Source organism: Leopardus geoffroyi, chromosome A1, assembly GCF_018350155.1.
Source record: "Leopardus geoffroyi isolate Oge1 chromosome A1, O.geoffroyi_Oge1_pat1.0, whole genome shotgun sequence".
Classification (NCBI taxonomy): domain Eukaryota; kingdom Metazoa; phylum Chordata; class Mammalia; order Carnivora; family Felidae; genus Leopardus; species Leopardus geoffroyi.
This window is the reverse complement of record NC_059326.1, coordinates 187514788-187542557: the sequence shown is the minus strand read 5'-3', so window position 1 is coordinate 187542557 and position 27770 is coordinate 187514788. Positions and strand designations below refer to the sequence as shown.

Sequence of the window (27770 nt, the reverse complement as noted above, 5' to 3'; positions counted from 1 at the left end):
CAGGACTGGGAGAGTGGAATAAGGGGACACAATGCAATTTCGTAGCTGCTACTTGGCTAATGCATTTTTCTTCTACCACCCTGCTCTTAATCCTCCCTTTTTCCTTATGCAAACAGGAATCGGATTCTATTTGCAGACTCCTGGGGATTATTCAAAGGTCCTTGAACTAGGTAATGAAAACTCAGTTCCCCTGTCCCTCCCCACCTCCCCACTTTTCAAACAAGAGCTGCTGACAGTTTTAATGCCTCAGTTGGTGTGTGCCTGCTTTGGGCCCTTATCGATAAGACAGAAATGAACTATTTTTCAGGAGAAACAATGGTATCTTCCTAGGATTGTATTTTATAGTGTTACATACTTTCCTGAGCTCTGACTCTAAAGCCTCTTAAATAATACTTCTAGGGAAGAGGGAGTCATAGTGTCTCCATATTACTGATGAGGAAACCAAGGCTCAGAGTGGTTAAATGACTCTTACAAGTTCACACACCATGCTAGAGTCAGGCAAAACTAAAATCCAGATGATCTACCCCTTTAAAACATTTTTGCTAATAGATATTTTATTTAAATATCCTGACCTCTGTGAATTCTTTGCTGGGAAGGCTGGCAAAGTTGAAGTGATACATAGAGTCTCAGGTGGAAGCTAGGAGACTGGTCTTAACCTGTACTCTCCCAAGGGATAGGCTATAGCTCTTGCATTGGGTTGGCTCTATAGGGAGAGAAAAATCTCAGATACATGTCAGGCTAGTTATTCGAGTTCTTTCTTCCTTGCAGTCAGAAAATAAATCTCATTTATGGAGCCCATCTAAGAGTAATGACAATAGTAACAATAATAAAAAATAATGGCTAACTTTATAAGGTGATAAGGCCATTATCAAATGTAAGAGCATAGATTTGAACCAAATAAGATTGACGCAAGAGTCTGTGCTTGTAACCACTCATACTGCCTTCTGTGTGCCAGGTGCTTTCCATACAGTATTGCTAATGCTCACAATAACTTCACACAATAGTCTTAGCCCATTTTACCAAAGAAGAAATTGAGGCTCAGAGAAATGAATTACATTGCTCAAGTTCACAGAGCTAGTAGGAGACAGTCTCAGGATTCAAAATCCAGGCCATCCTGACTTACTCCCTTATGCTGAAAAGGTTTGTCTACCACTGTGGTGGGAGCTGGGTCCCTGGCTGGGCCTCCCAAGGCCTGGGTGGGAGGTTGCTATAGGGCTACTCACCACATTCTTGTAGAAGTAGTACACCACCATCCTTGCTAGGCGTGAGTAACACCAGTGGCCGTGCACAAGCAGCAGCTTCTTGAGGTGTCTGAAGCGGGAGATGGCAAAGTCACTGGACATGACAGCCTGAGAGGGCAGAACAGAGACATCAGCCTCTATCCACAGCTGCCAGTGAACCACAGAGACTCCCTCAAGGGCCATGCTTTGTTCTAGGTCCACAGCTGGTAGGGCCGAAAAGACCCTTTGTAATTATGTGGCACCCTTGGGTGGTTCACCCCATCCTCTCTTCTGGAAAAGCCAAACCTTACTAGAATCCAAGAAAGGCAGCTCATAAGGGACCACTGGTCTAGTCTGGCCCTTCGTCTCCTTCTGTTTATCCAATAAACAGTAACTATGGCCTAAAATGTGTTGGCACCATGCTAGAGATACGATGGCTAACCAGAGAGTAGGGGCTTCTGTGCAAGTAATTCTCAAACCTCTCAACTCCCTTGGTCACCTCCTGTGGCAGACCATTTGATCCATTCTTAGATGGAGCTGATGGTTGGATAGTTCTTCCTTTACATGGAGCTGAAATATGTCTTCTGCCCTTAGGATTGCTTAGAACAAGACATAGCTCTTAGTACTCTTTTAAGAGTATAAAATTGAAATATGCCTGGTTATAAATCCTGGTGTGAGTCTTGGTCAGACTGTTTAACCTCTCCCAGACTAAGTTTGATTTGAAAAAACAAATGGAGTAATAATTCCTAACACATGGGGTTGTGATTGTTCATGTTAATTAGAATATCAAGTGAGGTGCCTAGTAGAGTGCTGGCATATGGTAGATACTCAAAAGGTAACTGTGTTCTTTCATCCTTATCAACAAACTTAGGCAATACCTATTGTATGCACCAGAGGTGCGAATATGATTGTTAATAGTTCAGAATGATAAGGTGGGGTTTGTTTTAATGGGAGACATTAGTAGCTCAAGTTATATGCTTGTCCCAAGCTGAATTTTGACATAGGTATGTCTATTAAAGTGTACCTAACAATTTATAGGTCAATCTAGCCATCAAGACTAAAATGGCAATTGAAATGTGTTTTCAAATGTTCTTATATCTGTCACTGCTCATGGAGGGCACTATACCCTTGGATGTGGGTATAGGCTACAGGGAGGAAATATGGAGTCAGAGGAAGGCTTAGCCCTACCTGAATGGTTAGGCACTCTTTGGCTTTAGAATACAGGTATTGCCAGCTGTCTATAAAAAGCCAAACATCCTTCTATTTTTCTCTGTACCAGAGGGACTGGGCAGCAGGGGTATAGTGATGGAGGTTATGTAAGAGGAAGTAAGTTACGTAAGAAGGAAGCCCCCCCCACCCCCCAACTCTAAGATGATAATTCTGCAAAGCTCTTGGGGAGAGATTCCTCCAACACTGTGGGGAATTCCATAACTCTCCAATAAGGAGACTTAGGGTAGAAAGGAGAAGAATGGAGGGGAACAATACCTGCAGGCCTTCCTGTCCAGATATTCCAATTCCAATGTCGGCAGCATGAATCATGCTTACATCGTTTGCTCCATCACCTGAAAGAAGAGAGGTCATGAGGTATCTTTATTGCTGGTCTAATTGCTGCATGACAATGAAAATGGTGTTACACGAGTGGCTCTAACGTGTCCCCATTTGTATATAATCAAATCCTTTTACAATGCTCTGATTAGTCCTATAGGAAAAGTCATTGCTATTTGGCCTGAGAGAGGTTTTTTCTTTTTTGACAAGGAGCTCTATTATTCAACAAATGTTTATTGTGTCTTTTTTTCTAGGCACATTAGGTATTGGGAATACAGTAGTGACTGAGACTTGAGCAGTGCTTTACAGTTTACAAAACAGGCCTTCACAAATGTTACAGTGGACTTTACTAATGGCTAAATGGAGAATTTGAGCAAAGTAGAGATTTAGCAAGGGTAATACAGCTCGGGAAAAGGCCCAGGAGCATTGGCACTAAGATTTTTCTGATAACTTTCCTAACTCAGTATAACTTAAAATACTGACCATATTAAGACTGCTAGAATGTCTGGACAGCTAACTCATCAAAGATTGTCAATAGTGTCCAGGCACAGGGATGGTATTCAGTTTTGTTTCTGAATATAGGAAAATAGGATCAACTGGGTTTTTTTGGTTGAGGAACATTTAATCACACTGAGTTCCCATTTAATGAACTAAGTTGTTTCAGAAAATTGGAGGTCAGGGCATGGAAATACACATATACACATAGCTTCCAGCACTGTCAAATAGCTTTTTCTGTGATAATGGAAATGTGCTATATCTTTACAGTCAAAGAGGGAAACCACTAGCCCCATGTGACCATTGAAATGCAGCTGGTGAATTGTGTTTAATTTTAAATTTCCATACCTATGCAGAGCTGGGTGTCAACCATTTTGGACAGCACAGCTCTATACAATTGAGGCTTTCCTTACAAACCTGGCTTTTTCCAGAGCTTTATCTTTCAGAATAGAGTTTAGCAAACTTTTTCTGTAAGGGGCCGGATAGTAAATATTTTAAGCTCTGTGGCCAAGAAGCAAAATTGAACAACTGTTCTTGCTGAGAGGCAGTCTTTTACACATTTCACATTTAAAAACATAAAAATCATTCTTAGTATCCCTGCAAAAACATGTAGTTTGGATTCAGCCTGGTGGACTGGTTTGTGGACTGCATTGCCTTTATTCTCCTCCTGGCCACACCTCTTTTTCCAGTAAGTTCTCATAATAATATGTAATTAAATTTATATTAGATACCATAGAGACTATGGGATTGGGAGAATTTTCTTCTCTTAATTATTTGGCAATGAAATTTGTTAATATTAACAATTTTCTCACTATAAGTAGCCATTATTTTTGTAATGATTACTTTTTTTTCATGGTAGCATAACAGGACATAATTTTTATCTTCCCCATGGCAAACAAGTCTACCCTTTAACCTCTTCTGTTAGCAAACTACTGGAAGTAGAGGTGTGGAATCATGCCATTGCTTACCCTGCTGTTTTTATTTCTGCCTCTATGGCAGCAGAACCAATTTCTTACCTCAGGGAGTCAGTCCTGGGCTGTTGCCTTGTGTGTGTCTAAAGTTTTGAAGAGGGCAATTCAGGGAATAAAATTAGGATGCAGTTGCTAAAGTTTTGCTCCCTGTATCCTGTCTACCCATTCCTCCCCTCCCCTTTTTGTTTTGAACTGCTTTTACCTGAAGAATGGGAGAAAAAAACAATATATAATAGAGACTTATTTGAAATGCCAGGAAGGAAAATCTCTTTCCATGTCTGTGTAGGAAGGATAGAACCTGGAACCATCTGCAAGAATATCCTTAAATGAATGCAATATTTACTATGTGCTTGGAGTGTGCAGAGCATGGGATGAAATGGTATGAATGATATGGTCCCTCTATTCAAGGAACTCATGGTCTACTGAGCAGGCCCTCACAGAAGGCAAACCAGTGCTCTGCAGCTCTGAGGGCTGTGTGCTGTGGGAGTTCTCAGAGATAAGGAAAGTTAGGTGGGATTAGAAGAAGGGGTGTTTTATAGAGGAAATAGCTTGTACAAAGGCCTGGGAGTGAGGGAGATAGGACAAACCTCATGGAGAATGGAGACAGTTCCATTTGACTGGAGCATGGAGTTCAAATGTTGGGGACAGGGGTTTCTGTGGTTAAGGACATGACTGGAGGGTTAGCAGAGACTACATCATGAAGATTCCTGCAAACCAGGTTTGCTTGTTGATGTAGGTACAGTTTTTATTTCTCTGCCTTAACCATGATTAAAGTTTAGTCTCTTATGAGAAATTTTTTCATCAACCAAGAGGCTAGCATTTGTTGAGAATGTGCTTTGTGCTGGGCCTTGTATTTAGGAATGAACATATGTGAAAGGCTCAGCTTCTAAAATCTCCCCACCAGCCGTCAATACGCAGAATATCAAATCCACAAACATCTTAGGTTTATGTTATTATGCCATGTGTTAAGTATCGAAAGGGAAATGGTCTGCATCCCAGAACTGATTGGCCTGAGTGTACATTATTGAGTTATGTGAATGTTCTGAATTTGAGGCCTCTTTTGGCTTTGACCTCCATCCCAGCCCTGTTTTCCTTTGTGACCTGCTAATCCTCAGAGCTGTGAATCACTTTCTCACTCTACTTAGCCTCTGTTTCATCTCCAGCTGCCACGTATTGATTGTCACTTTGAACTCTCTCAGTCTGAGAAAATAATCCTCAGCCTGGCTGTCTCGACTTTGATATGTGACCTCCCACCTCTGGCCCAGGACTTTTGTCAGATCAGCCTTACAAGCTGCACCCACATCTCAGCATGATGGGTACCTATGGAAAGGGTCATGACGCTCAACTTGTCTCGCACCAGCTTGACTATCATACTCTTCTGGAGAGGGGTAGAACGGCAGCATAGGACAGACCGGCAATACTGAGTCAGCTCTAAAAATTTCATCTCCAGCTTTCCCTGGAAAATGGCATTCAATGTCTTCCCATTGATGACCAATCCAACTTCTGGAACTGCAGCTCTTGAGGTAGGAGGTGGTGTCTCAGAAGGTAGGCAGAGCCCAAAGAGCTTGCGGTTTGGCTTCTGTGGTCCATGAAATTGCTTCACTTCTTCCAGTGCATAGTTAAGGATGGATTCACAGGTTTCCTATAGAGTCAGAATAACAAATATGGTATTAGTAAACAACACAGAAATGTAGGTTAAAGATCTCACTTTATCTTTTAGTAAAATAGTTATGAAATTCTACCACCATAGAAATTACCCAGGAATCATTTTCTGATTCTTACATTTCTCTTCAACCTTTCAAAAAGCATCAAAGCAATATTAATTTGGAAGCAAATTAATGGCAAAATAGGAGAGACTGCTAGGCAATGGGAGTGGAAATAGCTCAGCAAGATGGGGAATGATACAGGGATGGTATAAGCTAATAAATATGAATATGATGGTAAATAATGATAATATGTCATGATAATACAGTGCTTTTTATTTCTTACAAATCATTTTGGTTCTCCTGAGGAAACTGAGTGATGAGGAAATTGAAACAGTGAAATCTTTAGTAACTTGCGCTAGCTCATCCAACTTACTAGTGGAGGCAGATCATCACTGCTTGAATTATCGCTTCCCAATTGAAAAAATACACTGCGTGTTTACCTGTTGATATGAATGTGTTGCTCATACATGTTAAAACTGACTATGAATGTGAACATTTTACTGATGTAAAGAAACTTATTTTTTCTGACATTTACCTCGAAACATAGTGAAGAATTTATTTCCTCTTTTACTTTTGATTATATCAGAGATCAAGTCAGATTTTGGTTCTAAATATATCCTTAGTACCTTATTAGATTTTGCAACATTACTTTCAAATAAAGTTGTGGCAGTCAGTAGTATTATTGATTTTAATAGCATTGTTTTGTTCACATGATATTCATTTAGCAGTGTTCTTTTATCCATGGCAAGGATGATGGTTTTCATTTAGTATAGTCCTAAAAAATTATTCTAAAAATAAATTTAAAAGTGTTCAAAGTGAGTCAATTTAAATGAATTCATTACATGAAAAAAAAAGTACAGGTAATATGTGGATTTAAGCAAAAATTGTGAAGATTTTTCTGGTATGACAGGTTTGGGGACCATTGATCTAGAAGCTTCTGAGATTATTTGGGATACTTTCTTCTGGAGTGAGCAGAACTGCAGTTAATCATTCCCGAGTCTTCCCTTAGGGGATGCTAAATTGAGTGTTGCAAGCAGTAGGGTATGCCCAGAACCTAGAGGGGTGAGAGGAAGCTGTGCCAGGGGTGGGTGGTTATGCCTGAGGCACTTATCTGGGAAAGAGATCAAGATAGTCCTTGCTGGGAGTTGGGGCCAGCATAAATTATATAAATTCCTCCAACGCAGGACTGCAGGAAGTCACTGGAGATATGTTTCAAAATAAAATTTCTGAATTTGCTTATTTCAAAGTATGATGTAATAACCACAATAGTTACCATTCATTTAACCTTAAGTACATGCCGGGTACTGTGGTAGGCAGCCTCCAAGATGGTTCTCAATGATCCCTGCCATCCTGGGATGCATGCCCCTGTGCAATCTCTCCCCTTGGTTATGAGCCACACCTAGCAATTCCTTTCTAATGTAGAGAATTCTGCAAAAGTGATAGGATGTCACTTTCCAGATTAGCTTATAAAAAGACTTGTGGCTTCCAATTTGGCACTCTTTTCCCTCTCTCTTGGATGGCTTGCTGTGGGAGAAAGCAGCTGCCATGTTGTGAAGCAGCTCTATGGAGAGGTCCATGTGGTAAGGAAATGAAGTTTGCCAGCAATCATGTCTGTAAGCTTTGAGGATGGCCTTCTCTTCATTCCCAAACAACCCACTAGTTGGGGCCTTTAGATGAGCCCACAGACCTGACAGGTTGAATTCAGCCTTCAGAGAGACTTTGAACCAGAGGTACCCAGCTAAGCTGACCCTGGACTCCTAACCCACAGAAACTGTGGGATAATAAATGTTGGTTGTTTTCAGCCACTGAATTTTGGAGTGTGTTAAATACTGTGCTAATAAGTATTTTTCTTCTATGATCTTATTTAATCCTCCCAATAGCCTCTGAAATAAATCTTTCTAATCCCTATTTTACATATGAGGAGGGTGAAGTTTAGGGAGGTATGATATCTGGACCATATTAAGCTTTCAATATATGCTACTAATAATGACAATAATCATTTCTGTTATTGGTTTCTAATGCTCTAGTTCCTTCTAAATTCCTTGACAGACCAGCACTTCCACTGATGATGATAGTAATTCTCTCATTTTATGAAAGAGAACCCTGAGGTCTAGAGAGGTCCCATAACCTGCTTACAGCTTTAAGATACATAACAAAGAAACAGTAGCCCTAAATCAATTTATAATGAATTAGGCAGATTAAAACCCTTGGAGGAAATATCCACTGAATACATAATTATATTAAACTAAGGTTTAAATAAATCTGAGATTTGGAATGGATTTCCTGTTTTTGGCTTAACATATCCATGTACCCACCACTTTTTCTCAGGTAGAAAGACTAATATTACAGGTTTAAAGGACTCAGGGCATGGGCTGGTCCTAACATTCAGGTACCATCAGGGTCCCAAACATCTTTGAATGATTCAACAGTGACTGAACCAAACATGAAATGTGACACGCTATTCCTTAGGAACATTGGATAATTAATTGCTAAACATCTTCAGCTTCCTATAGGAATGCATTGTATTTAACAGAAACCACAGAAGCCCACTCTATCCCCCTTGGACTGGCTGACTCACAAGTTTGCCCATGTCCTCCTCCTGGAATTACCTGAAGTGAAATGATCATTGCAAACAGAATTTCCATTGTGAGTAGGGCAGGCAGACATCAACGCTATTACAGGGATCAAGTACTCAAGCAAGCAGCAAATTACTTTCTTTCCTAAGCATAATATTAATGCCAAAGATTTCCCCAAGATTATTTTCATTTTGAAAATTCATTGGAGTTTAATATAATCAGAGCATAATCTGTGCACCTGACAAGAAAGTGATTTTTCCAATTCATCTAAAGGGCCTCAGCACTTTTCATAGTATACACTACTGTTTAAAAAGTATGTGATGTGGATTCGTTACGGAATAAAAACCAGAGTTAAATCTTCCGAACTTCTATTCTGGGTCCATATCCGTTTTAAGCAAAACCAAAAGAGGTTCCGGCACTGTCCCTGTATCCTTTTTTTGTGCTGTTCTTTCCCATGTTCCTCCCTCTCTCCATCCTTTCTCCCATGGTGCGTCTAGGTCTCCCTTCCAGTGCCCTGCTCCCACTGCCCTTCCAGGACAATGTTTTCCTGCTTCCTTTTGGAAGCATACATCTCAATGCCTACTTCCCATATTCATCAACCAAGGTGTTAAAACTTCACTTTCTGTGGTTTGCATTGTGAAAATAGATTTTTTCTCCTAAATATAAAATTGTATTATAACTTTGAATACTCTTCTCCAGATTTTACACAGCCCTTTCTTCAAACCCCATCCCCTGCCACCCACAACCTACTGGGGTTTAAAATTGCAGTTTTAGGACTTTGCTTCTCTCTCTCCTATCCTGTTAAAATTTACTGGTCTCATGAATCATTTCCTTCAGGTTTTATTCTGTGGCAAACCAATCTGACATACAAATTGGAGCTGCAATTTTAAACTCATAATCATTTCAATTTAGTTGGGGATTTTTCAATGGAAGAGTTAGTCCAAAGTATAAGAAACTAACAACTGGGGTTCTGTGAGCAAACAATGTGGTATAATGAAGATAGCACTGGCCTGGCAGAGAATGGTGTTCTAGACTTAGTTCTATCAGAAACTACAAGGGTGACCCTGGGCAAGTGAATTAGTCTCAAGGGTCTTTAGTTTCCTTATTTGTAAAATGAGGAGATTGGGCCAAAGGTGAAATCTGGAAGATCAAAACTTTCTAACATGTACTACTAGATGTAATATAATCAAACTGGTCAGCCATGCATGGGGATGAGGGGGATGATTTCTGGGGACCTCTGAGCTCCAAGGTTCAGTGATATTTTAAGGGTAGGGGTGCTTCCCCTCTGTACCCAAATCCCTCCCATAACCCTATCTCTTGTTGGTCTAGGGGCTGTTCTGCACTTGGACATGTGGTCCCTACTTTGGCCTCACCTGATTTTCTGTATTAATGGAGTAAACAGTGTCAGTCTGATCTAACAATCTGCAGGAATAGGCGATATTGACTGCTGTCTCCTGCTTATCTCCAGTCAAGACCCAGAGCTGGATCCCAGCTTCCCGCAGAGCAGCAATTGTGTCTGGAACCCCGTCTTGCAGCTGGTCTTCAATCCCAGTGGCTCCTGGAGTGATCAAAGACACCAGAGCTTACATTTAGAGTGAAAAAGTAGCTGTTTAATTTCCCCAAAGCCCTATCAAGTCAGACAATGATTACTAAATATCTCCAATGTTCTAGGTTGCGCTAAGCACCCAAGATACAGCAGTGAAATGGAGCTGGTCCCTCTTGCAGCTCAAAAGATTATTAAAAAATAATTTATAACTGAACTATATGAGGGGCAAAGCCCAGGATGCCAGGTGAACATATACTAGAAGACCTGAACTTCATCTAGATAGTCAGGGAAGGCCTTGCTAGGAAGTGCTATTTAAGCTCAGACCTGGCAGATAAGGCCAAGAAGTAGCAAAGGAGGAGAATTCCAGGTAAAGTGATGAGCATGTATGAAGGCTCAGAGGCCAGAGTAGACAAAGGTGAAGAAAGGGAGGCAGAATGGGGTGAAAGATGGGGCCAGGAAGGGAGGTAAGGCTGTTGGATCATGCAGAGCCTTGTCAGAGCATTAAAGAATTTGGAATTTATTTGGTAGACAAGAAAGCTATTAAAGGGAGTTAAGTTGGAGAGTGACAGGATCAGTTTTGAGTTTTAAGAAGATCATTCTAGGGAACAGATTGGGAAGCAGGATGAGATTAGAGGTTTAGCAGAGTTGTGGAGGAGTAGCCCCTGTGGGCCTACCAGCAATGGGAGTGGAGAGAAGTAGAGAGACTGAGACCTTTGCTCTCTAACAGTTCACAGCAAAATAAGGACTCAGGTTTTTGATGATAATCTTGGAATTAAACATGCAGATTCCATAATTTTTGAATGATCTCAAGCTTTCCACCAACCCTGATGAATATATACCCAAATATCAAATAGTTACTAACTGATTAGGCAAAAATCTGTATTTAAATTGAGATTCTTTTTAGACCACAGACTAATGGCTACCCACTTCACTCTGGGCAGGAGCAAGGCATTTCATTTCTTTTAACAATCCCTAGTGACAATAGGTTGGCAAAGCAGTTACACTGGATGGATACTGAAAAGACCATTTCATAGTGTGGGACTCAGTGTAAATGCAAATGCAGTATTAGTGGCAGGGCAGATTCTTGGTGGTAAGATGAAATCTCTTCCCAGTCCCAGTCCTCTCCTTCCAAAGCCACCTTGAGGGAACAAAAATGATGACTCTATCCTGATAAGTGCCTCTTTTGTATTGCAGGCCCAGATGTGCAGGTAAACAACCCCATGATAAGTGTTGCTTCAATCCTTGTCTTTCTCTCCAAGGGTTAGCCTGGAAGGTGAGATTCTGAAGCTGATTTATACTATAGGGAGGCAGAGTGAAGGAGGAGAGAGGAAAAACACATTTATTTGTGTGAAAGAAAAAATGAAACAGAGAGGTGGTGAAAGTCTTTCCCAGCAAGGGAAGCCAACAGACCTTGACAAGCACGTTCTCTTTCATGCCGAACCAGCTGAGGAGCACCTCTCACTGACTGAAACTAGAACCCTCCCCTGAAACAAAAGCAGCCTCAGGCGGGTGAGGAAGGAGTCACATGCCCTAATGGGATGACATTCTGTGGTCTCGTGTGGTGGATAGAGCTGTCTGGCCTGGCTACCCTCTGGTTTCTGTTAAAATAAGTTCTCATGGCCAGCTTTCAGAGGAGCTTTGGGAGGCAATAGGCAAAGGTCCCGGAGTCAAAACACAGGAACAAAAATAAGGCAGAAGGAGGTGGGGAACAAATGGTCTCCCCTTGCTTGCCACTCTTCTGCCAAATCCTGTTGCTATATTTAGTATGTAAAGGCATCACCATCTTCTTTCAGCAACCCTGGGTCTGTCGCCTTGCACCCCTGCGTGGCTGAGAGCTTGGAGCAGTATGGTTTATACAGAAAAACTGAAGCTCAGGGGGGTGGGGGTTGTTTGGCCCTCATCCCCAGTTCAGCATTGCCTCCCAAGATGAAAGAAGGCTTTAGCCATGTGGCCAGTGGCAGGGTGCTGTCACACGTTGCCTTTTTCAGATCTTGCTCCTGAGCTGTGAGGTAATTAGCCCTGATTAAATAAAGCTTCCTCCTTCTACCTGGGTAATGCTTTTCCTCCCACAGAAACACAATACTACAGTCTTAGCTGGTCTCCCTGCTTCTCCTCTTCCCTCAGTGTATTGATCGAACTTCCATACAGCAGCAGCCAGAGTAATTTTTGTAAAGTATGAACCTGTCCCTGCTTTTACTCCCTTCTCTCTAAACTGTTAGCATATGAGTTAAGTGCCTTCATAACCTGGGTCATGCTGACCTTTCCCACCTCACATCATTTCTCCCCCAACTCTGTGGTCCAGTCATAGCAGACCTTGGAGTTTCTAGCCTCTTGGGTCTGTCTCACCTCTATCTCTTCATTCTGTCCCCTCCCTCTGCCTGAAAATTCTTCCTCTTTGCCTGACTAGCTCCATTGCTCGGCTCAGTTCTTACCTTCCTGCACTCTCCTTGGCCCCAGTCTAGATTGTGGTCCCATACAACCAGGCACGTCTTCCAGCCCAACCCTCATCACACTCACTTGAAATTCCTTGTTGAATCATCCAGTTTCCTTGCTAGATTGAGCTCTGAGAAGATAGGGCCTGTGGCTCTTGTTCCCTAGTCCCAATGCCTAGCATGCACTTTGGAATATAGTAGGTGCTCAATAAGCATTTGAAAAAATGGAGAAGCAACCAAGCTCCTGGGTTTTGTCCAACAGAAAGTGTGGGAATGCTCCTGGGCATCCTCAGGAAGTGGTGTGTGGAGTCTGGGTTGGATATTGGCACCATTTGTGCCAAATACCTGGAAGGGCACTCCAGGGAAGGTTCCTAGTTGAGACACATCTGTAGCAGTGTCAGAGTCGGGACAAGAACTCCCTTTCCAGCTTGAAGCATTTTTTTTTTTTAATTTAATGATGACTTATTTTTAGCTACCGAGTAAGGTGAGTTGATTCTCCAGATGTTGTGCCGTCTCCATTAGAAGCTCATCTCGGTTGTCGAGGGATGCCTCCGCCTCAGACCGGAAACTGGACCATCGTCGGAAGTCATCTTCACTTATGACCTACGGAACAGGAAGAGGCTCTTTCACAATGCTGGGTGAATACTGGCCAATTCAGATGTGCCTGGCCTGTCTGAGCTTCCCTACACAATTATTTCTCCTCAATGTTTTTTGTTTGTTTGTTTGTTTTGAATGCATGAATCAATGAAGGATTGATCCTCATGTTCCATTATCACCAAACATCCATTGAGCCCCTGCTCCTGCTATGCTCTGGGCACTGGAGGTATAGCAGTGATTAAGACAGACAAGATTCCTGGGCTTATGGGGTAGTGGAGGGTGAGAGATATTAATCCATGTAAATTATTTAAAAGAACAGATAATTTTAGGAAAATAAAGAGTGACATGATAGAATGTGACTGGATAGGGTGATAGCCGTGGGAAGAAGGATTATTTCATTTGGATTTTTAGTTTTCTTAGACAAAGTGAAGTCCGAGTTGAGATACACTGATAAGAAGGGGTCAGTCACAGGGAGGGGCAAATGCAAGCAATGAGCTTGGCTTTCTTTCTGTTCCTTGAAGACATCAGTTGAAGGATGGAGAGCCAGGTAGAGAGGTGGCAGCAATTGGAGTACCCAATAGCTGGAAGAACCAAACTAGAGGGCATCTCTTCCTCCTTTGGAGTCCACAGCACATTTATATCCCTCTGTTAGTATTACATGCATACTGTCTCTTATTACAATAAATTATTCTTTTGTCCAACATGGAATTATAAGGAAAACCAAGGGGACACAATAGGCCTTTGCTTTTGAGGAATTCACATTCTTATTAGAGGAGGCAAAGTATGCACAAATAACTTCAGGGGAAAATAGAAGATGGTAAGGGTATAATTATAATCTGTGGAGTAGTAAGCACTGGTCACTGTCTCAGGCACTACACATGTGTTATTTCAGTAATCTCTATCACAACTGTTTGAGGTAGGGGGCATTAGTACTATTTTACAGATAAGAAAATCCCAAAGTCAGAGAGGTGAAGAAACTTTCCCAAGGTCACACACCAGGTAAGTGGTGAGATTGGAACTTGTACCCAGGTAGGTCTGACTTTAAAGTGGGTGCTCTTAAACTTTGCTGCACTAAGCACCATAAAAGATGAAGAGCTCTGGGGATCTGCAGAGAAGAAACTACTTTTAGCCATCTAGCAGTGGATGTCATCATAGCTCCCCATCTGACTTTAGGTGCCTCATTAGATGCCTCTAATCTGATATTCATCTCTCTTTGCCTGCCTTCCTTGCAGGTGTTGCAAAGTCAAAGGCCTGCAGGGTGAGAGGTGGGTAAATACATGACTATAGCTGAGCCAAGGGCAATGCAACAGGGAAGGTAGGGGCTGTGACCAATTACAGAACACAGGAGAATATATCCCTCATCAAAGGGATCAGCTACTACTTGGTTCTAGCTATTAGCTGCCTTTCAAGAATGTCGACTCCATTCATCAGACGCTCTACATTTATAAGAGAAATCAGAAATCTAGAATTTTATGTGATCACATAGTATCTCTTAAATTTCAAATCTAGGCAAATAATGCAAAATTTAAAAGGATACTTTGAAGGTAAAATTATAACAGTAAAAATTATTTTATGAGTAATGGGTTACCAATTATATGTATAAATAATGAAAAATGGGGAACAAAACCATGCTAATATGGAATCTTGCCATCCAGAGTTTTGTCCCAGCATAATTATCAAAATCCTTGGTCTTTGTAGTGAGTCAGAATTTGGAATGTTTGAAATAGCTAATTTTGAAAATATTAAAACAACCACTATTAAGGGCCTTCTAAAATGGAATAGAAATGACCAACTCAGTGTTGAGACCTTAAAGCTACTAAAGGAGAAATTTATTTTTACCTTTTTGGCGATGCACAGTGTTCGAAGGCCATCTCTTGCATACAAGTCTAGGTGCTTCTGGGTCCTGGCTTGGATTTTCCTCACCTTCTTTTCCATATCAGAATCAGTTGCTGTAAAATAGTCATTGTCCTCCATGAGTGAGGAGGAATCCCCTTATAACCCACCCCAGAAACATAGAAGATCTCTCTTGGCTGTCAGGAAGTCCCAACAGGTGATGACTCCAGGAGTCTTTAAATTCTCTGCCTTCTGTATCTGACCAAAAAGGCCTAGCTGAGAAAAGTTCTATTTAGGGAAGGTAGGTCATTTTAGGTATTGTTCCCAAATACTTGTTTGAATTAGAATCACCTGGGAACTTAAACAAATAATAGAGATTCCCAGGTCCAGTTGAAGTCCTTCTGAATCAGGGGATGGGCCAGAAGTCTGAATGTTTGTTATTACCTCAGGTGTTTTCCAGGTAGCCAGTTTATCCCTGGATAAACTGTTTGCTAAGTCTTAGACATATCATCCATCATCCCCTGTGTCATCTATTTCAGTCTTTATATCAAGTTAGATCCCAAGACAGCCACAGATCTGAATCTCATTGTTAAGTTCTTCACCACATAGGGGGGTGTTTTTCTGAGTTAGGCTTTCTTTCTATAATAGGAAATGGCCTTAGAAAAAATATTTTTTGCATTTCCTATAACTCTAGTATAAAAATATTTCATTGTGTTGCTCAAAGTCCCCTTTAGGAAGTCTTACATGTTTCTTTCAGAAGAAATTTATCTTTTTCTCCTGCAATTACAGTACTTTTATCTATCAGATAAAAATAATTTTTCAGCCTGGGTTGGTGGGTATGGGGCAGGATTGATGCCATCACCACCTCCTTTATCTAAGATGTCACAGACATCACTAATCAGGTGCAGCACTGTGTAAAAGTCAGCTGGGAGAAATCTTCAGAATCCTTCTTTACCAGGGCTGGATTGCAATCTTTAGAGGCCAGAAGTAGCAAGCAGATTTTATGTACCTCATCTACTCCCTTCATATAATGCAAAATTAAACATACAATTCTTTACGGTAAAATAATTATAAGGAAATCCAACAAATCTCTGATTTTTCCCATGGTATTATCCCAAGGATATTTTATGCAATATAAAAATCCTTTTAAAGATTATCTTCTCATTTTTCAGGTTCTACTTTTCCCCTAGTGCCTGAAGCACAATCTTTGTGCCTATTGAGCACTACTGTCTTATTGAGCACTATCTACAACATTTTATTTTCAAAGACATTAGCTCCCCAAGATGAAACCCTTTTGCCTTCTACCTGTGTGCCCTGGAGTGTTCACTTTTTTTTCTCAGGCTACTAGGAACCTCAGGGTCAAGTTGAATGTTCAAACACTGTAAATATATTACATCTCGGGTTATTTTCTTCCCTGCTTTTCAAAGCTTTGACTCTCAGTTTTAATAGTTATATTGTGTACGTGTCTTTTATTGGAAGCCTCTCTAATCTATTTTTGAATCAGGTGAGGGACAAATAGAAAAAATATCTCCAGGGCAGCTTGGATGGCTGTTGCCCAGGGATAGAGTGCCGTGGTTCCCTTGACTCAGGAACACTGAATTCACTTGTCTGCCAGAGTCTGGGGATGAAGAGACCTAATTAGCTCCCTTCCCATTCTAAATACTCATCAATCCCCATGAACCTCTTGGCTTTAATCCATAGCTGATAATGCAGGAGGCACAGGGCTGCCTGGGCAATTCTAAAGCTTGGCTGGAATCTACTATCCTGGGAGAATCACAGCCCCATAACTGTCTTCTTCTTGTTAGCAATCAGGAAGCGGCTGCACACTAATTCATGCTGCTTCAAAATTGGACACTGATATGTAGGGACTTTGGAACATTTTTCTGGCTTGGAACAAGTTTATGAAAATCCATTTGGGGGAGGCTGGGGAAAAGGATGATAAAGGGGGACACCTGAGGCTTCCCAGAGAGAACTGAGCCTGGTGCAGAATTCTGGTGGCATAGAAAGAACTCTGAACTGAGATTCAATATACCTAGGCCTAGGATTTACCACTGGTTAGCTGTGCCACCTCTATTAAGTCACTTTCTTCTCTGGGTTCAGCTGGCTTCTCTCCACAAGTAAGAGTTAGGACCACAGTGTGTTCTAGGTTATGTTAATGAGTGTCCTGGTAGAAAAAAATTGTGTGTGGATAATCCATGTTTAAAAAATGAGTTTGGAAAACCAGAAACTGGGATAAATAAAGAAGTTTCTTCAGTATAAGACTATAATAAGCTCATGAGCACTGTAATAATCCAGGGTGAGGAGATGCAGAATGCAGCATGATTTAAGAGAACTCCTTTGAAGGAAGCATCTTGTGGCCTCTGTTCCAGCTGGGACCTGCTGGACTAAATGACTCTATAACTCCAGCTCCTCATTACTGTTCTATACTGCCTCCCAAACCAAGGACCCCTCTTCCTGGAGCCCTGGTGAGGTGGGACTCACCGCAGGCCGGGTCTTCCAGCAGGTCCATGATAACTGAGTCTGCGCCTTTGGTGTAGACGATGATCTCACCCGTCAGTGGGTGCCTCACAACCACAGACATTCTCTTCCTGACAGAGTCAAAGCCCAGGGTGTAGAGGACATCGAAGGTGAGGCAGGTGCCCTGGGGCAAGCGCACGGTCACCTGCTCTGGTGTCCGGGACACCAGAGTGAAGCTGTAGGCATGGGCGGCATGCACCAGGGCTGCCTCATCAGGGCTCTCAGCCTCATAACAGAGCTCAGGGCTGGCCAGGCCTAGACCTGGGGCCTCCAGCACCTCTTCCAAGGAAGCGTCTAATCCAGACCCCTGGATGTCAACCTGGTCCCATGTGCTGCTCCTATAGCCACCATCAGTGGAGTTACCTCCACTGCACACAGACACATCATCCCTCTCTTCTGAGTCTGGGGTTGGAATGTTGGCCCCCAAACTCTCTCCCAGGTCGGTGTCAGAGGGCACAGTGGATGAGAATGACTGGCTAAGGTTCAAAAGCTTCAGTCTGTGGAACAGTTGTTGAATCTTCTCCAGGGACGTCCCCAGAGCCTTGGCAGAGGGTGGCATGGTGACCTTGTGGTAAAAGGAGGGAAGTGGAACATTAACTCTCAGTGTTGGAAAAAAAAGTATCAAGCTGTTTTATGGCAGAAGAGGAAGGTCATTTTACAATAAATGGATTATTTGGGGCTTTAGGGATTATAGGCAAGTCTCACCTCTGTGAGCCTCAGTTTACCTACCTACAGCATGAGAAGATATTTCTTTCCAGCCTTGACATTCTAGGGATTGGTAATGCTCAATTTTACAATCCTGCTTTGGTCATGGACAAAGGAAAGAAAAGGAGACAAAAGCCAGACCCATAGTAAAAGTTTACATTCCCCGGGCCTTTTCCATGACCTTGTCTGCTTTATCCTTGCATGCAGTATCTTATCTCGCCCTCCCCAGCAATTCTAGCAGATGCCATGTAATCCTAACTTCTAGATGAGGAAACTGAGGCACAGAGAGGTTCAATAAATTGGCTATGACCACCTAGAGTGTAGTAGTAGAGCTGGACTAAAATCTGGGTGTTCCTGGCTCCAGAGATTGGACTCCTGAGTTACCTGTCAGCTAACATCTCCCCATTAACTTGAAAATTGGGAGTTGGATGCTATCCTTCCCAATATGTACTTCTTCCTTTCTTGAAAATAGAGTTAATTTCTCAGAAAACATTTCCTGCCTCCCAAATCTCCCTAAAAACTTTTGATAACTTGGTGACTTTTTAGTGGCTGAATGGGATCTGAGTGTAATATGGGAGGCTTTGGGTTGGTACCTGGGTGAACCCTCTTTTTCTTGATTTCATTAGCCACAAGTTAAAACACTCAATTATTCTCTTTAGTCACTCATAAGGAAGCTTGGGTGAGAGTCTGTGGATAATTGAAGATCAATCTATCTTTAGTACTGAAAAAACAATTCAGAGTATAAACTTCTATAAATGGCCATACAGCTGCATTATCTCAAAATTGGCAGAACTTCACCCATGGTTTTTATTATTATTATTATTATTATTATTATTATTATTATTATTTGCCCTCACATAAAAACAGAGACCAGTATAATGTGATATTATTATGTAGTTGTACAGAGGGTTCTGCTGTGTAGTACCCATACATCCTTTGTGAAGTTGTCCAAGCTCTCTGAGCCACTGTTTCTTCACTTGTGAAATGCAAGGACATAGCTCACAGGGTTGTTGGGTTGTGAGGGCTAAATGATAATGCAGGTGATGTGTTTGGCATGGAGACTGACACACAGCACTGCTTAGTAAATATTAACTCTTAATATCTACCCTACAGACAGATAGATACAAAGTTTAAAAGCTACATAGAAAGCTCATCTATAACTTATTCCATTTCTTTTAAAAAATGAAGAAACTGAGGCCCAGAAAAAAAATCTGTTCAAGGTCCCACAGTGGTGAAATGGTGATGCTGTGACTAGGGTCCAAGTATCTTGTCCCTCTATTCAGGGCTTCACCCCTTGTCCCATCTCCCATCCATCCCACCACCCACTATCGGTGGTCCTTACTCTCTGCCTGGTCTCAGTGGTTGTAGAGACCATGACGGAGTTGCAGATGGTTAGGGCGAGGAAGAAGTCAGCAATGGAGGAGGTGGTGGAGAGAGAAGGCTTGGCTGGTTTTGTGTCTGACAAGGTCTCCAGCCACAGAGCAGCATCTTGTACTTTGGCCAGTAGATTTTTGTCTGGAGTCACATCTTTTTCCTGAGAAAGAAAGGCCTGGATGAGAATATTTCCTGAAGGGATTGGGGAGGAAGACCCCCTCTGGAAGATTCTTTGTACACCTGCAGAAAGGATAATACAGTCTTCCTGAAAGTCCTGCCTCCAGCACATCTCTTCCTCCCACAGGCCTGGTCAATGCATTCTTATGTGACTCCTCCCTTTCCCTCAACCTGACATGTCACATACTCATTGGTTATAGACTCTGGCAGCCCTTCCCTCACTGTGGCTCCCCACTTTCACTGCTGATGGTTTCAGCCAGACTCAGACCTCTAGCCCTCAAATCTAGATTCCTGCATCAGCCTCTAAAGTAATTTCTACCTCTTACCTCTTTTCTTTCTAACCCTTCATATGTGTTATCCATGCGTCTTCCTAAAACATCCTTTACCTCAAGGTATTTTTGAGCTTGAAAACTTTCAGGAGATCTTCATTGTTAGCACAATCAATTCAGTCTGGCATCTAAATGCTTTCACAGTCTGCATTTCTACTCTTTACTTCCATCGCTTCTCAATGTAGGCCCTCAGCTCAGCCTGTTGGTTTGTTTGCTGCCTCCTGGATATGTACTCCCTTTTTATGCCTCTGATCATACCTTGCTTGAAAAGACCTCTCCTGCCTACCAAAATGCTACCTAGACTTCAGGATCCATGAGAAATGTTCATATGTTCATGAGATCTTATCCAGCCCACAATGAGTTCTCGGTCTTCTGAGCCACAATATTGTGTTCTTGAACTCAGAATCTCCATGGGAGTCAGACAGGTAAGGTGGATGAGGGAAGTTGCCCAGGTACAGATGAGGACACTGTGGGATGGCGGGGGCTGTGAGACCTGACAAGTGCTACCCTGTGTGAAAGGTGGCAACTGTTCTGCTAGTGAAATGCTCTGGTGCTAGTCCAGTTGCCAAATCTATTGATTTTTCAGGATAAAGAGAGATGATGTGACAACTCCTGTTTTTTGAAAAGAAAAATCTGTGGGCAGGATCTGACTCATGGATTTCCAATTTTTCACTTCCTTGTAGAAGCTGCCAGTTGTATCATCCCTTTGGAATTCACCACATATTGACCTATATTTTAAATTTAATTTTTTTATATCCATATTGAATCTCTCTAGAGATAAGAGCCTCAGAGATAGAGAATGCATTTTCCACAAAGTTGTACATTCTAGAGCCCCAACTATTGCTTTGTTTGAAGCAGAAGTTCAACAAACACTGGCTCTTAACAGATAGGACAAAAGCCACCATGCAAAGAAATTGCCACACAAAACCATTTATATCAGTGTTAATAGTTCATAGGTTAATTAAAGTTTAGAAGAAAGAGAGTTAATGGTTGAAAATGGTAGACTGAAGAAATCTTGATTAATTTATGCAGGGTAAGACTGAGTGCCAATGAGCTAACAGATTTTACAAATAAGAACCCAGGTTGAGATTAAAAAAAAAAAAAAAAAAAAAAAAAGAAACAAAACCTTGTGGATAAAGAGTCCTCAGACTGTGTCTTCTCTGATTACCAAATGCAATGATTTCAAAAGTCAGACTCTATCCTCCCTGGGGCTGTTGGCACAGGTGAGCCACAGGAGAGGAAACCCAGACACACAGGGAGATACTTGATGCCTGCAGAGATGAGAGTTGGGCTTTCCAATAGCACAGGGAGGTGAAAAGAAATGGACGGGAGCAGAGAGTTCTAGCTTTCATTTGGAGTGCTCTCTAAGAGTCAACACTGTACCTCCTCTTGTTCATACCCTCTTAAGAAGACAACAACCAGAAAAAAGTACTTCTTATTAAAAGGAAGAGTGCTAGTAAGACTGAAACAAATCTGCATTTCTTCTCATTGCCTTGTGATAAGCAGCAGTGAACGATCCACACCATATGGTGTCACTATTTTCAGAAAGCCAAGGAAGGGAGCATGTATCATCCAACCTCTCAGCCTTTGAATGCCATCTTCCTAGCAATAGTTCACACTGATCAAGCTCTTCCTACTTTTCCAAGCAATGTCATTATGTGACCTCACCAGCTTCTCACAGTCCCAGGTTGAGATGAAATGAGTCTCAACTTAATTGAAACCGAGAAAGATGGCTGACATGACCAATATCACTCAGTGAGTCAGCAGAAAGCCAGAATCAGATGTCAGACCCTTTAACTGAGTCCTTTCCATGGTCATGGTAAAGTTGACTTGTTCCCTTACTAATGCTCTTAATGCTCCCTGGAAGACTCCCCTCACCAGATTCCAGGCTCCATCTACTGCCTGTCATCAGTGTACAATCATCACTCAAGACGCTCTGAGCTCATTTCTCAAAGTAGTAATGATAGTTCCTATTCATATAGTGCTTCTTACATTCTGTGTACATCCGTTATTTCATTGCATGTCCACAGCAACATTATCTGTTGAGTACTATTATCCTCCTGGTTATCTGTGTATCAGATGAGGAAACTGCTATCCAGGGAGATTAAGTGTTTTTCCTAAATCACACAGTAAGTAGGCGAGACTCCTTCACTTGATTTGAGATAGTCCAACTAGAATTTACGCTCTTAACCTTTGTGCCAGACAAGGTCCCCCACAAGAAGGAAGTAGCCTCTGATACTTGCTGACAGCCAGCATCTTTAGTGTTTGGCATCCCATGCACAACTAACAGGTTTATATATCCAGTCCTTAAGGCTCATCAGATAGTATTTGAGATTATAAAAGATATTATGGGAATCTCCTTTTTTTTTTTTTAGAAAATAGACTTCATTTGGGGGGGTATACATGATGGGATGCTTTATTTTTTTATTAAAAATTGTTTTAATGTCTATTTTTGAGAGAGACAGATAGAGACAGAGTACAAGCATGTGAGGGGCAGAGAGAGAGGGAGACACAGAATCTGAAGCAGGCTCCAGGTTCTGAGCTGTCAGCACAGAGCCCAACATGGGGCTTAAGCCCAGGAATGGTGAGATCATGACCTGAGCTGAAGTTGGACGCTTAACTGACTGAGCCACCCAGGTGCCCCAATTGGATGCTTAAAAACCCCTTTTATTTATTCTGAGAGAGAGAGGGAGTGAGAGAGAGAGAAAGAGGCAGAGTCCCTCTTAGAGGGGCTGAGCAGGAGAGGGAGAGACTCCTAGCACAGGCTCTGTGCTAATTGCACAGGACAGACATGGGGCTCCATCTTATTAACCATGAGATTATGACAAGAGTTGGCACTCAACCAACTGAGCCACACAGGCACCCTACGAATGGGATGTTTTTAACCCTTACCACAGATGCCCAGAGTTGCAAACAAGGTTGGACATCACCAAAACCAAATCTTTCATTTTCCTGATGACAAAATTGAATGGCAGAGAGAAGGGAGGTGAACTACTCAAGACTTCACAATGAATTAGGGTCAGAACTAGGGCAGCTTTCATACCACCTGACTCCCAACCTCTGACAACACACTGCTTTGCTCTAAGCTATGTATTACGTCTTTTCAAATGGTGACACAGTTAAAATGATTTAGGGTTATTTATTGCATGTCCATTTACCCTTTAGTATATGAGTGCCATGAGGGCAGAGGCAATCTGTGATATGTCCCCAGTGCCTGGCAGACTGCAGGCATTCAAACTTCTGTTGACAGACTCCTATCTAGGACACCACACTACCCCACCACTGATTAACTCATGGGATCTCTTTGTTAAAATACTTCTTTAGTATATTTCCTTCCAATCATAAAGCAATGCATTAAAAAAAAAATCTCTGCAAAGGGCCTACTTCTCTCTGGGAATGGCAGCAAGCCCAGCCTGCAGGTGTCAGCCGCAGATGTCAGTTAAGCTTTATCCAGTCACCACAGACTGTTTTCATGGGGCAAGGTTCTTCATGGTTCTTCTTCCCCACAGCCCATTGGTTTCCTGTCTGGCCCATTAACATTTAGGAACTTGGCACTTAGGATACTTAGAGAAAGCAGTGCCCGCACCCACCTCTGGGCCCTTTGGCTAGTCTATTTCTCTGAAGGAAAAGAAATAAAATTGTGGGTTACCAGTTCTTCAGATTAGAGCTTTGTGGCAGTCAGGTACCCAACTGGTTAGATTTCTTTCTATTGAAGAACATGTAAAGCTCATACAAACCTTTGATGAAGGTGATCTCAGACCTCACACTATACCCTCCAAGATCCTATTATTATCATTAGATTACATTTATTGACAATTTACAACAAAGTCAGGTGCTTTGCTAAGTGAGTTTATCTACATCATTTACTCATCACGACAGCATTGAAATAGCTACTATTATTCTCCCATTTTAATTATGAGGTAAATGAGGCTCATTGAATTTAAGTAACTTGTCCAAGGTCACAAAATCAAGAAAAAGGCTGGGTCTTGAATCCAGTTCTGCCTCCTGATGCCAAAAGCTGAACCCTTAAACACGATGCCAGAACTTTCCAAACTTTAACATGCACACAAATCAACTGGGCATCTTGTTTATACTCAGATGCTTAAACTCAGATGCTGATTCAGTGGGTCAGGAGTGGAGCCTGAGCATCTGCATTTCTATAAGCTCCCAAATATGTTCATGCTGCTGGTCTGAGGACCACAGTTTGAGTAGTGAGGATTTATATGGACACTGTATGCTACATGACTGGGGTATATTCCACATTGAAGGCTGGGAAAAGGAGGCCAACTTCTAATCTGCTACTCTCTTCTCAGTTTTATTTTTTATTTATTTATAAAATTTTTAAATTGTATTTAAATCCAAGTTAGTTAACACAGAGTGTAATAATGATTTCAGGTCTCTTCTCAGTTTTAATGATAACTTACTCAAGTTCACATGGATGACTATCATTCACTGGGTGCCCATAGCCCCTCTGTACCCATACACTCAGCACCAAGAGCAGTTTTCTGTAGGCACTGGTGTTCTTCTCACCTCTCTACTAGGCTGTAACTTCTATATATTTTTGGTGAGTGTCTAAACTGTTACAACCTCTTGGGAAGTATCAATCAAAATAAAAAAGGTATACACAGTTTAACAATTATGCTAGAAGAATGAATACTATAGAAAAATATACATGTATAAGCAATGGCTCAACCATCCAACAAATTCTAATGCCATTAATAAAAAGATGAGGCTGGGGTGCCTGGGTGGTGCAGTCGGTTAAGCGTCCGACTTCAGCCAGGTCACGATCTCGCGGTCCGTGAGTTCGAGTCCCGCATCAGGCTCTGGGCTGATGGCTCAGAGCCTGGAGCCTGTTTCCGATTCTGTGTCTCCCTCTCTCTCTCTGTGCCTCCCCCATTCATGCTCTGTCTCTCTCTGTCCCAAAAATAAATAAACGTTGAAAAAAAAAAAAAAAAAAAAAAAAAAAAGATGAGGCAGATCTCCAGAATGTCTGTCTACAGATATGAAATATTCCCTCAGATTCACTAAGTAAAATGACAAAGTCCAAATCAATGTGTAGGGGATGCTCCTATGTGCAGTAAAGGATGTGCTCATGTGTATACCACACTTGTATGCTTCTCTATAGGTGAAACACCTCTGGGTCATACATGAGAAACTGCAAATAATGGTTGCTGCTGGGGTTGTGGGGAACATAGAAGAGAGGGAGACTTACTTTTTACCTTTTGAAGTTTAGTTACTTTCCACTACTTACTTAACCATGTGGTTATATCACTATCGTGGAAACAAACTTACCTGTTGCTGGGAAGCTGGAGGCTCAAATATGTTTTAGGGGAGTGATGCTTTTGCCCAGGTTGAGGTTGTGGCCTAGAGGATACTGCCTTCCATTCAAGAACCGAGAGAACCCAATGTTAACAAATATTTGCTTAAATAGAAGCATGTTGATTGTTAAGGTAAGCTTTGTCCAAAAGGGACATAACCCCAAGGAAAGAAATTAAGTGGGTGAACAAGAAGGGAGTTTTCTAGATCTTGCAAGACCCCACCCTTTGTGAACAGGGTCACTGCAATTGTGTGTTGCCCTTTGGGACCCTTTGGGAAGTTAAGGTAGGCCCAGCTGAGATAGGCTTCATCTGTTCCTGCCCTGTGGTCATATTACTTCCAAAAAGATTTTGTGTGCTTGGCTAATTAAATCAGGACTCTTACCTAACTTTAAAGTGGGAGTGTGTATCTGTGGGCTGTCCCTGCCAGTCTGGAAAGAAAGGAAGGAAAACCAAGTTAAGGAAAGGAGGCAGAGGGCCAAAGACACCTCCTTTACCTTTCTCAATTATGTTCTTTCCAGACAGGAGAAGTCAGGCCCACGGAAGGAAATTGTATTGCCATCTGGAGGAGCCTAAGCAGCCTCAGTGCAAATTTTATGATTAGGAAGATATTTTTTGGTCTGATGGTTCTGGAAAACCTTTTGCAAGTGGCACTTTTAAACAAAGACTCTCTGCTCAAAACTTGGCTTCTTGTACACGGAGGGGGGGGAGGGGGGGTGGAATTTCATTTTCCATCTGCCAGTACTCTTAAACATTGGCTCAGAAATCACCACTTTACTAAGTATATTATCCCCACCCTAAAGCCACAGATTTTATAGCAGCCAATTAGGCAGCAATAACTGATGCTTCCTTGTTCTTTGTAGTAAAAGAAAAAAAGCCATCTTCTGTTGCTGTTCGCCTTGATGCTCATTTTATTTGGGGTTTAGGGCAAATTTCCAAGAAAACCAACAACTGGTTTCTTTAGAATGTGGAAGGGTGCTTGCACTGCCAGGATTTGGCATCATGGAGGTTTCAGAGCAAGTTCTGACTAATTTACAAAGGGAAGATAAAGACCTGGTGGTGCCTGGAGAGTATGACCCTACCAGACCAGATGCCAGATGGGCGGGTGGAAGAGGAAGCAAGCTCAGAGAGCCTGCCAAGATTGGGTGGGGGCAGGAGCCAGGAGGTCCACCTGGGGCTGCCACAGATATTCTCTATAGGCTAATTCAAGGATCTGCCACTCCAGCCACAGATATTTTATGGATTAGCGTCAGAGTCCCTTAAGGAAGCATGAATCATCCCGTTCAGCCAATGCCTCCCAAGCCGTAGAACATACCCATTTGAGCCAAATGAAGATTATTTCCTAGCGGGGCAATGCTATGCTTAGAGAGGTTCTCAACCTTGGTTGCTCACTAGAATCATCAGAAATTAAAAAAATATGAATGTTCAGGCCCTATTCTAGACCAATATACCAGAATTTCAGGGGAGAGAGCTTGACATCGCATTTTATGAAAGCTCCCATCTCCCACTCCATATCATCAGATACAAACATTTGTGCAAGGAAGACAGATTTCCTTGAGAAAGATTTAGAAGTTTAAGACTTCTATTAGTTATCTATCTAGAACCTATAATTTTAAGAGTTATGTCCTCAAAATAAAGTAATGAGACAGAACAATACTCCTTTTTAAAGATGGGGACTTTGAGGTTCTAGCTCAGTAAGTTGACCAAAGTCACATTATAGATGTTGGAGCTGAGATGAAAACCTGGGACATTTGACCCCAAATGTGCTAATTTATAGCTGGAAGGAACCTTGCAGGGCATCATAAACATCATGTGATTTAACTTTTAGGACAGCCAGTGATGGTTGTAGGCCTTAATGATAGGTCCTAAATAAAAGTCACACTGGCTGGCTAAGGGCTGCACTTTTTCTGGGTGACTAAGATTTGTCAGGTTGAACAAGGGGCAGTGAATCTGTGTGTTCCAACTGAGATCTACAAAGGAAATCTTCCTGCTTCTGCCCATGTGTCCTGGGGCAGACATTCTCAGGCACATGGGATGTCCATGGTGCTTAGAACTGGAAGGTGCCAAAAGACACAAGTAGTGCAAGCCTTAGAACATGTGCCTGATGAGAATTCACTAAATTCGTTGTTCAAATATTTAGGTAATGAGCTGGGGAAGAGCATTTCATTCAGAGGGGTCAGAATTAAATCAAAGAAGGAAAAGATGCAATATGCATGCCCTGTTATCTCACCTGAGAAAAGAAAAAAGAAAAAATCTTTCCAAAGGCGTCCATGGATCATTCCTCTTGTATGTTTATGAGCATCATAGGCCTTAACACCTGGCTCATGTTTTATCCTTGTTAATGTTGCATTTGTTGGGCAAGACAGTACATAAGAGTTAACTGTACTCACCTGAAGTTAGATAAGTTCTAACCCAGAACACACAGATTCACA

General features: G+C 41.9%; 1 protein-coding gene across 3 annotated transcripts in view; it reads right to left on the bottom strand.

Moving 5' to 3' along the window:
• Positions 1-27770, bottom strand: part of ATP10B (ATPase phospholipid transporting 10B (putative)) — a 257027-nt gene that overhangs the window by 25912 nt on the left and 203345 nt on the right. For 2 of the 3 annotated variants that reach the window (XM_045502817.1, XM_045502826.1), the window contains 8 exons: positions 19486-19677; positions 17403-18003; positions 14928-15037; positions 12968-13094; positions 9887-10071; positions 5552-5873; positions 2706-2782; positions 1224-1349 (listed from right to left, as the gene is read on the bottom strand). In XM_045502817.1, the coding sequence (XP_045358773.1) occupies positions 1224-1349; positions 2706-2782; positions 5552-5873; positions 9887-10071; positions 12968-13094; positions 14928-15037; positions 17403-18003; positions 19486-19677 (1740 nt within the window). The remainder of the gene's footprint in view (positions 1-1223; positions 1350-2705; positions 2783-5551; positions 5874-9886; positions 10072-12967; positions 13095-14927; positions 15038-17402; positions 18004-19485; positions 19678-27770) is intronic. The other variant, XM_045502834.1, reaches the window with a different exon arrangement.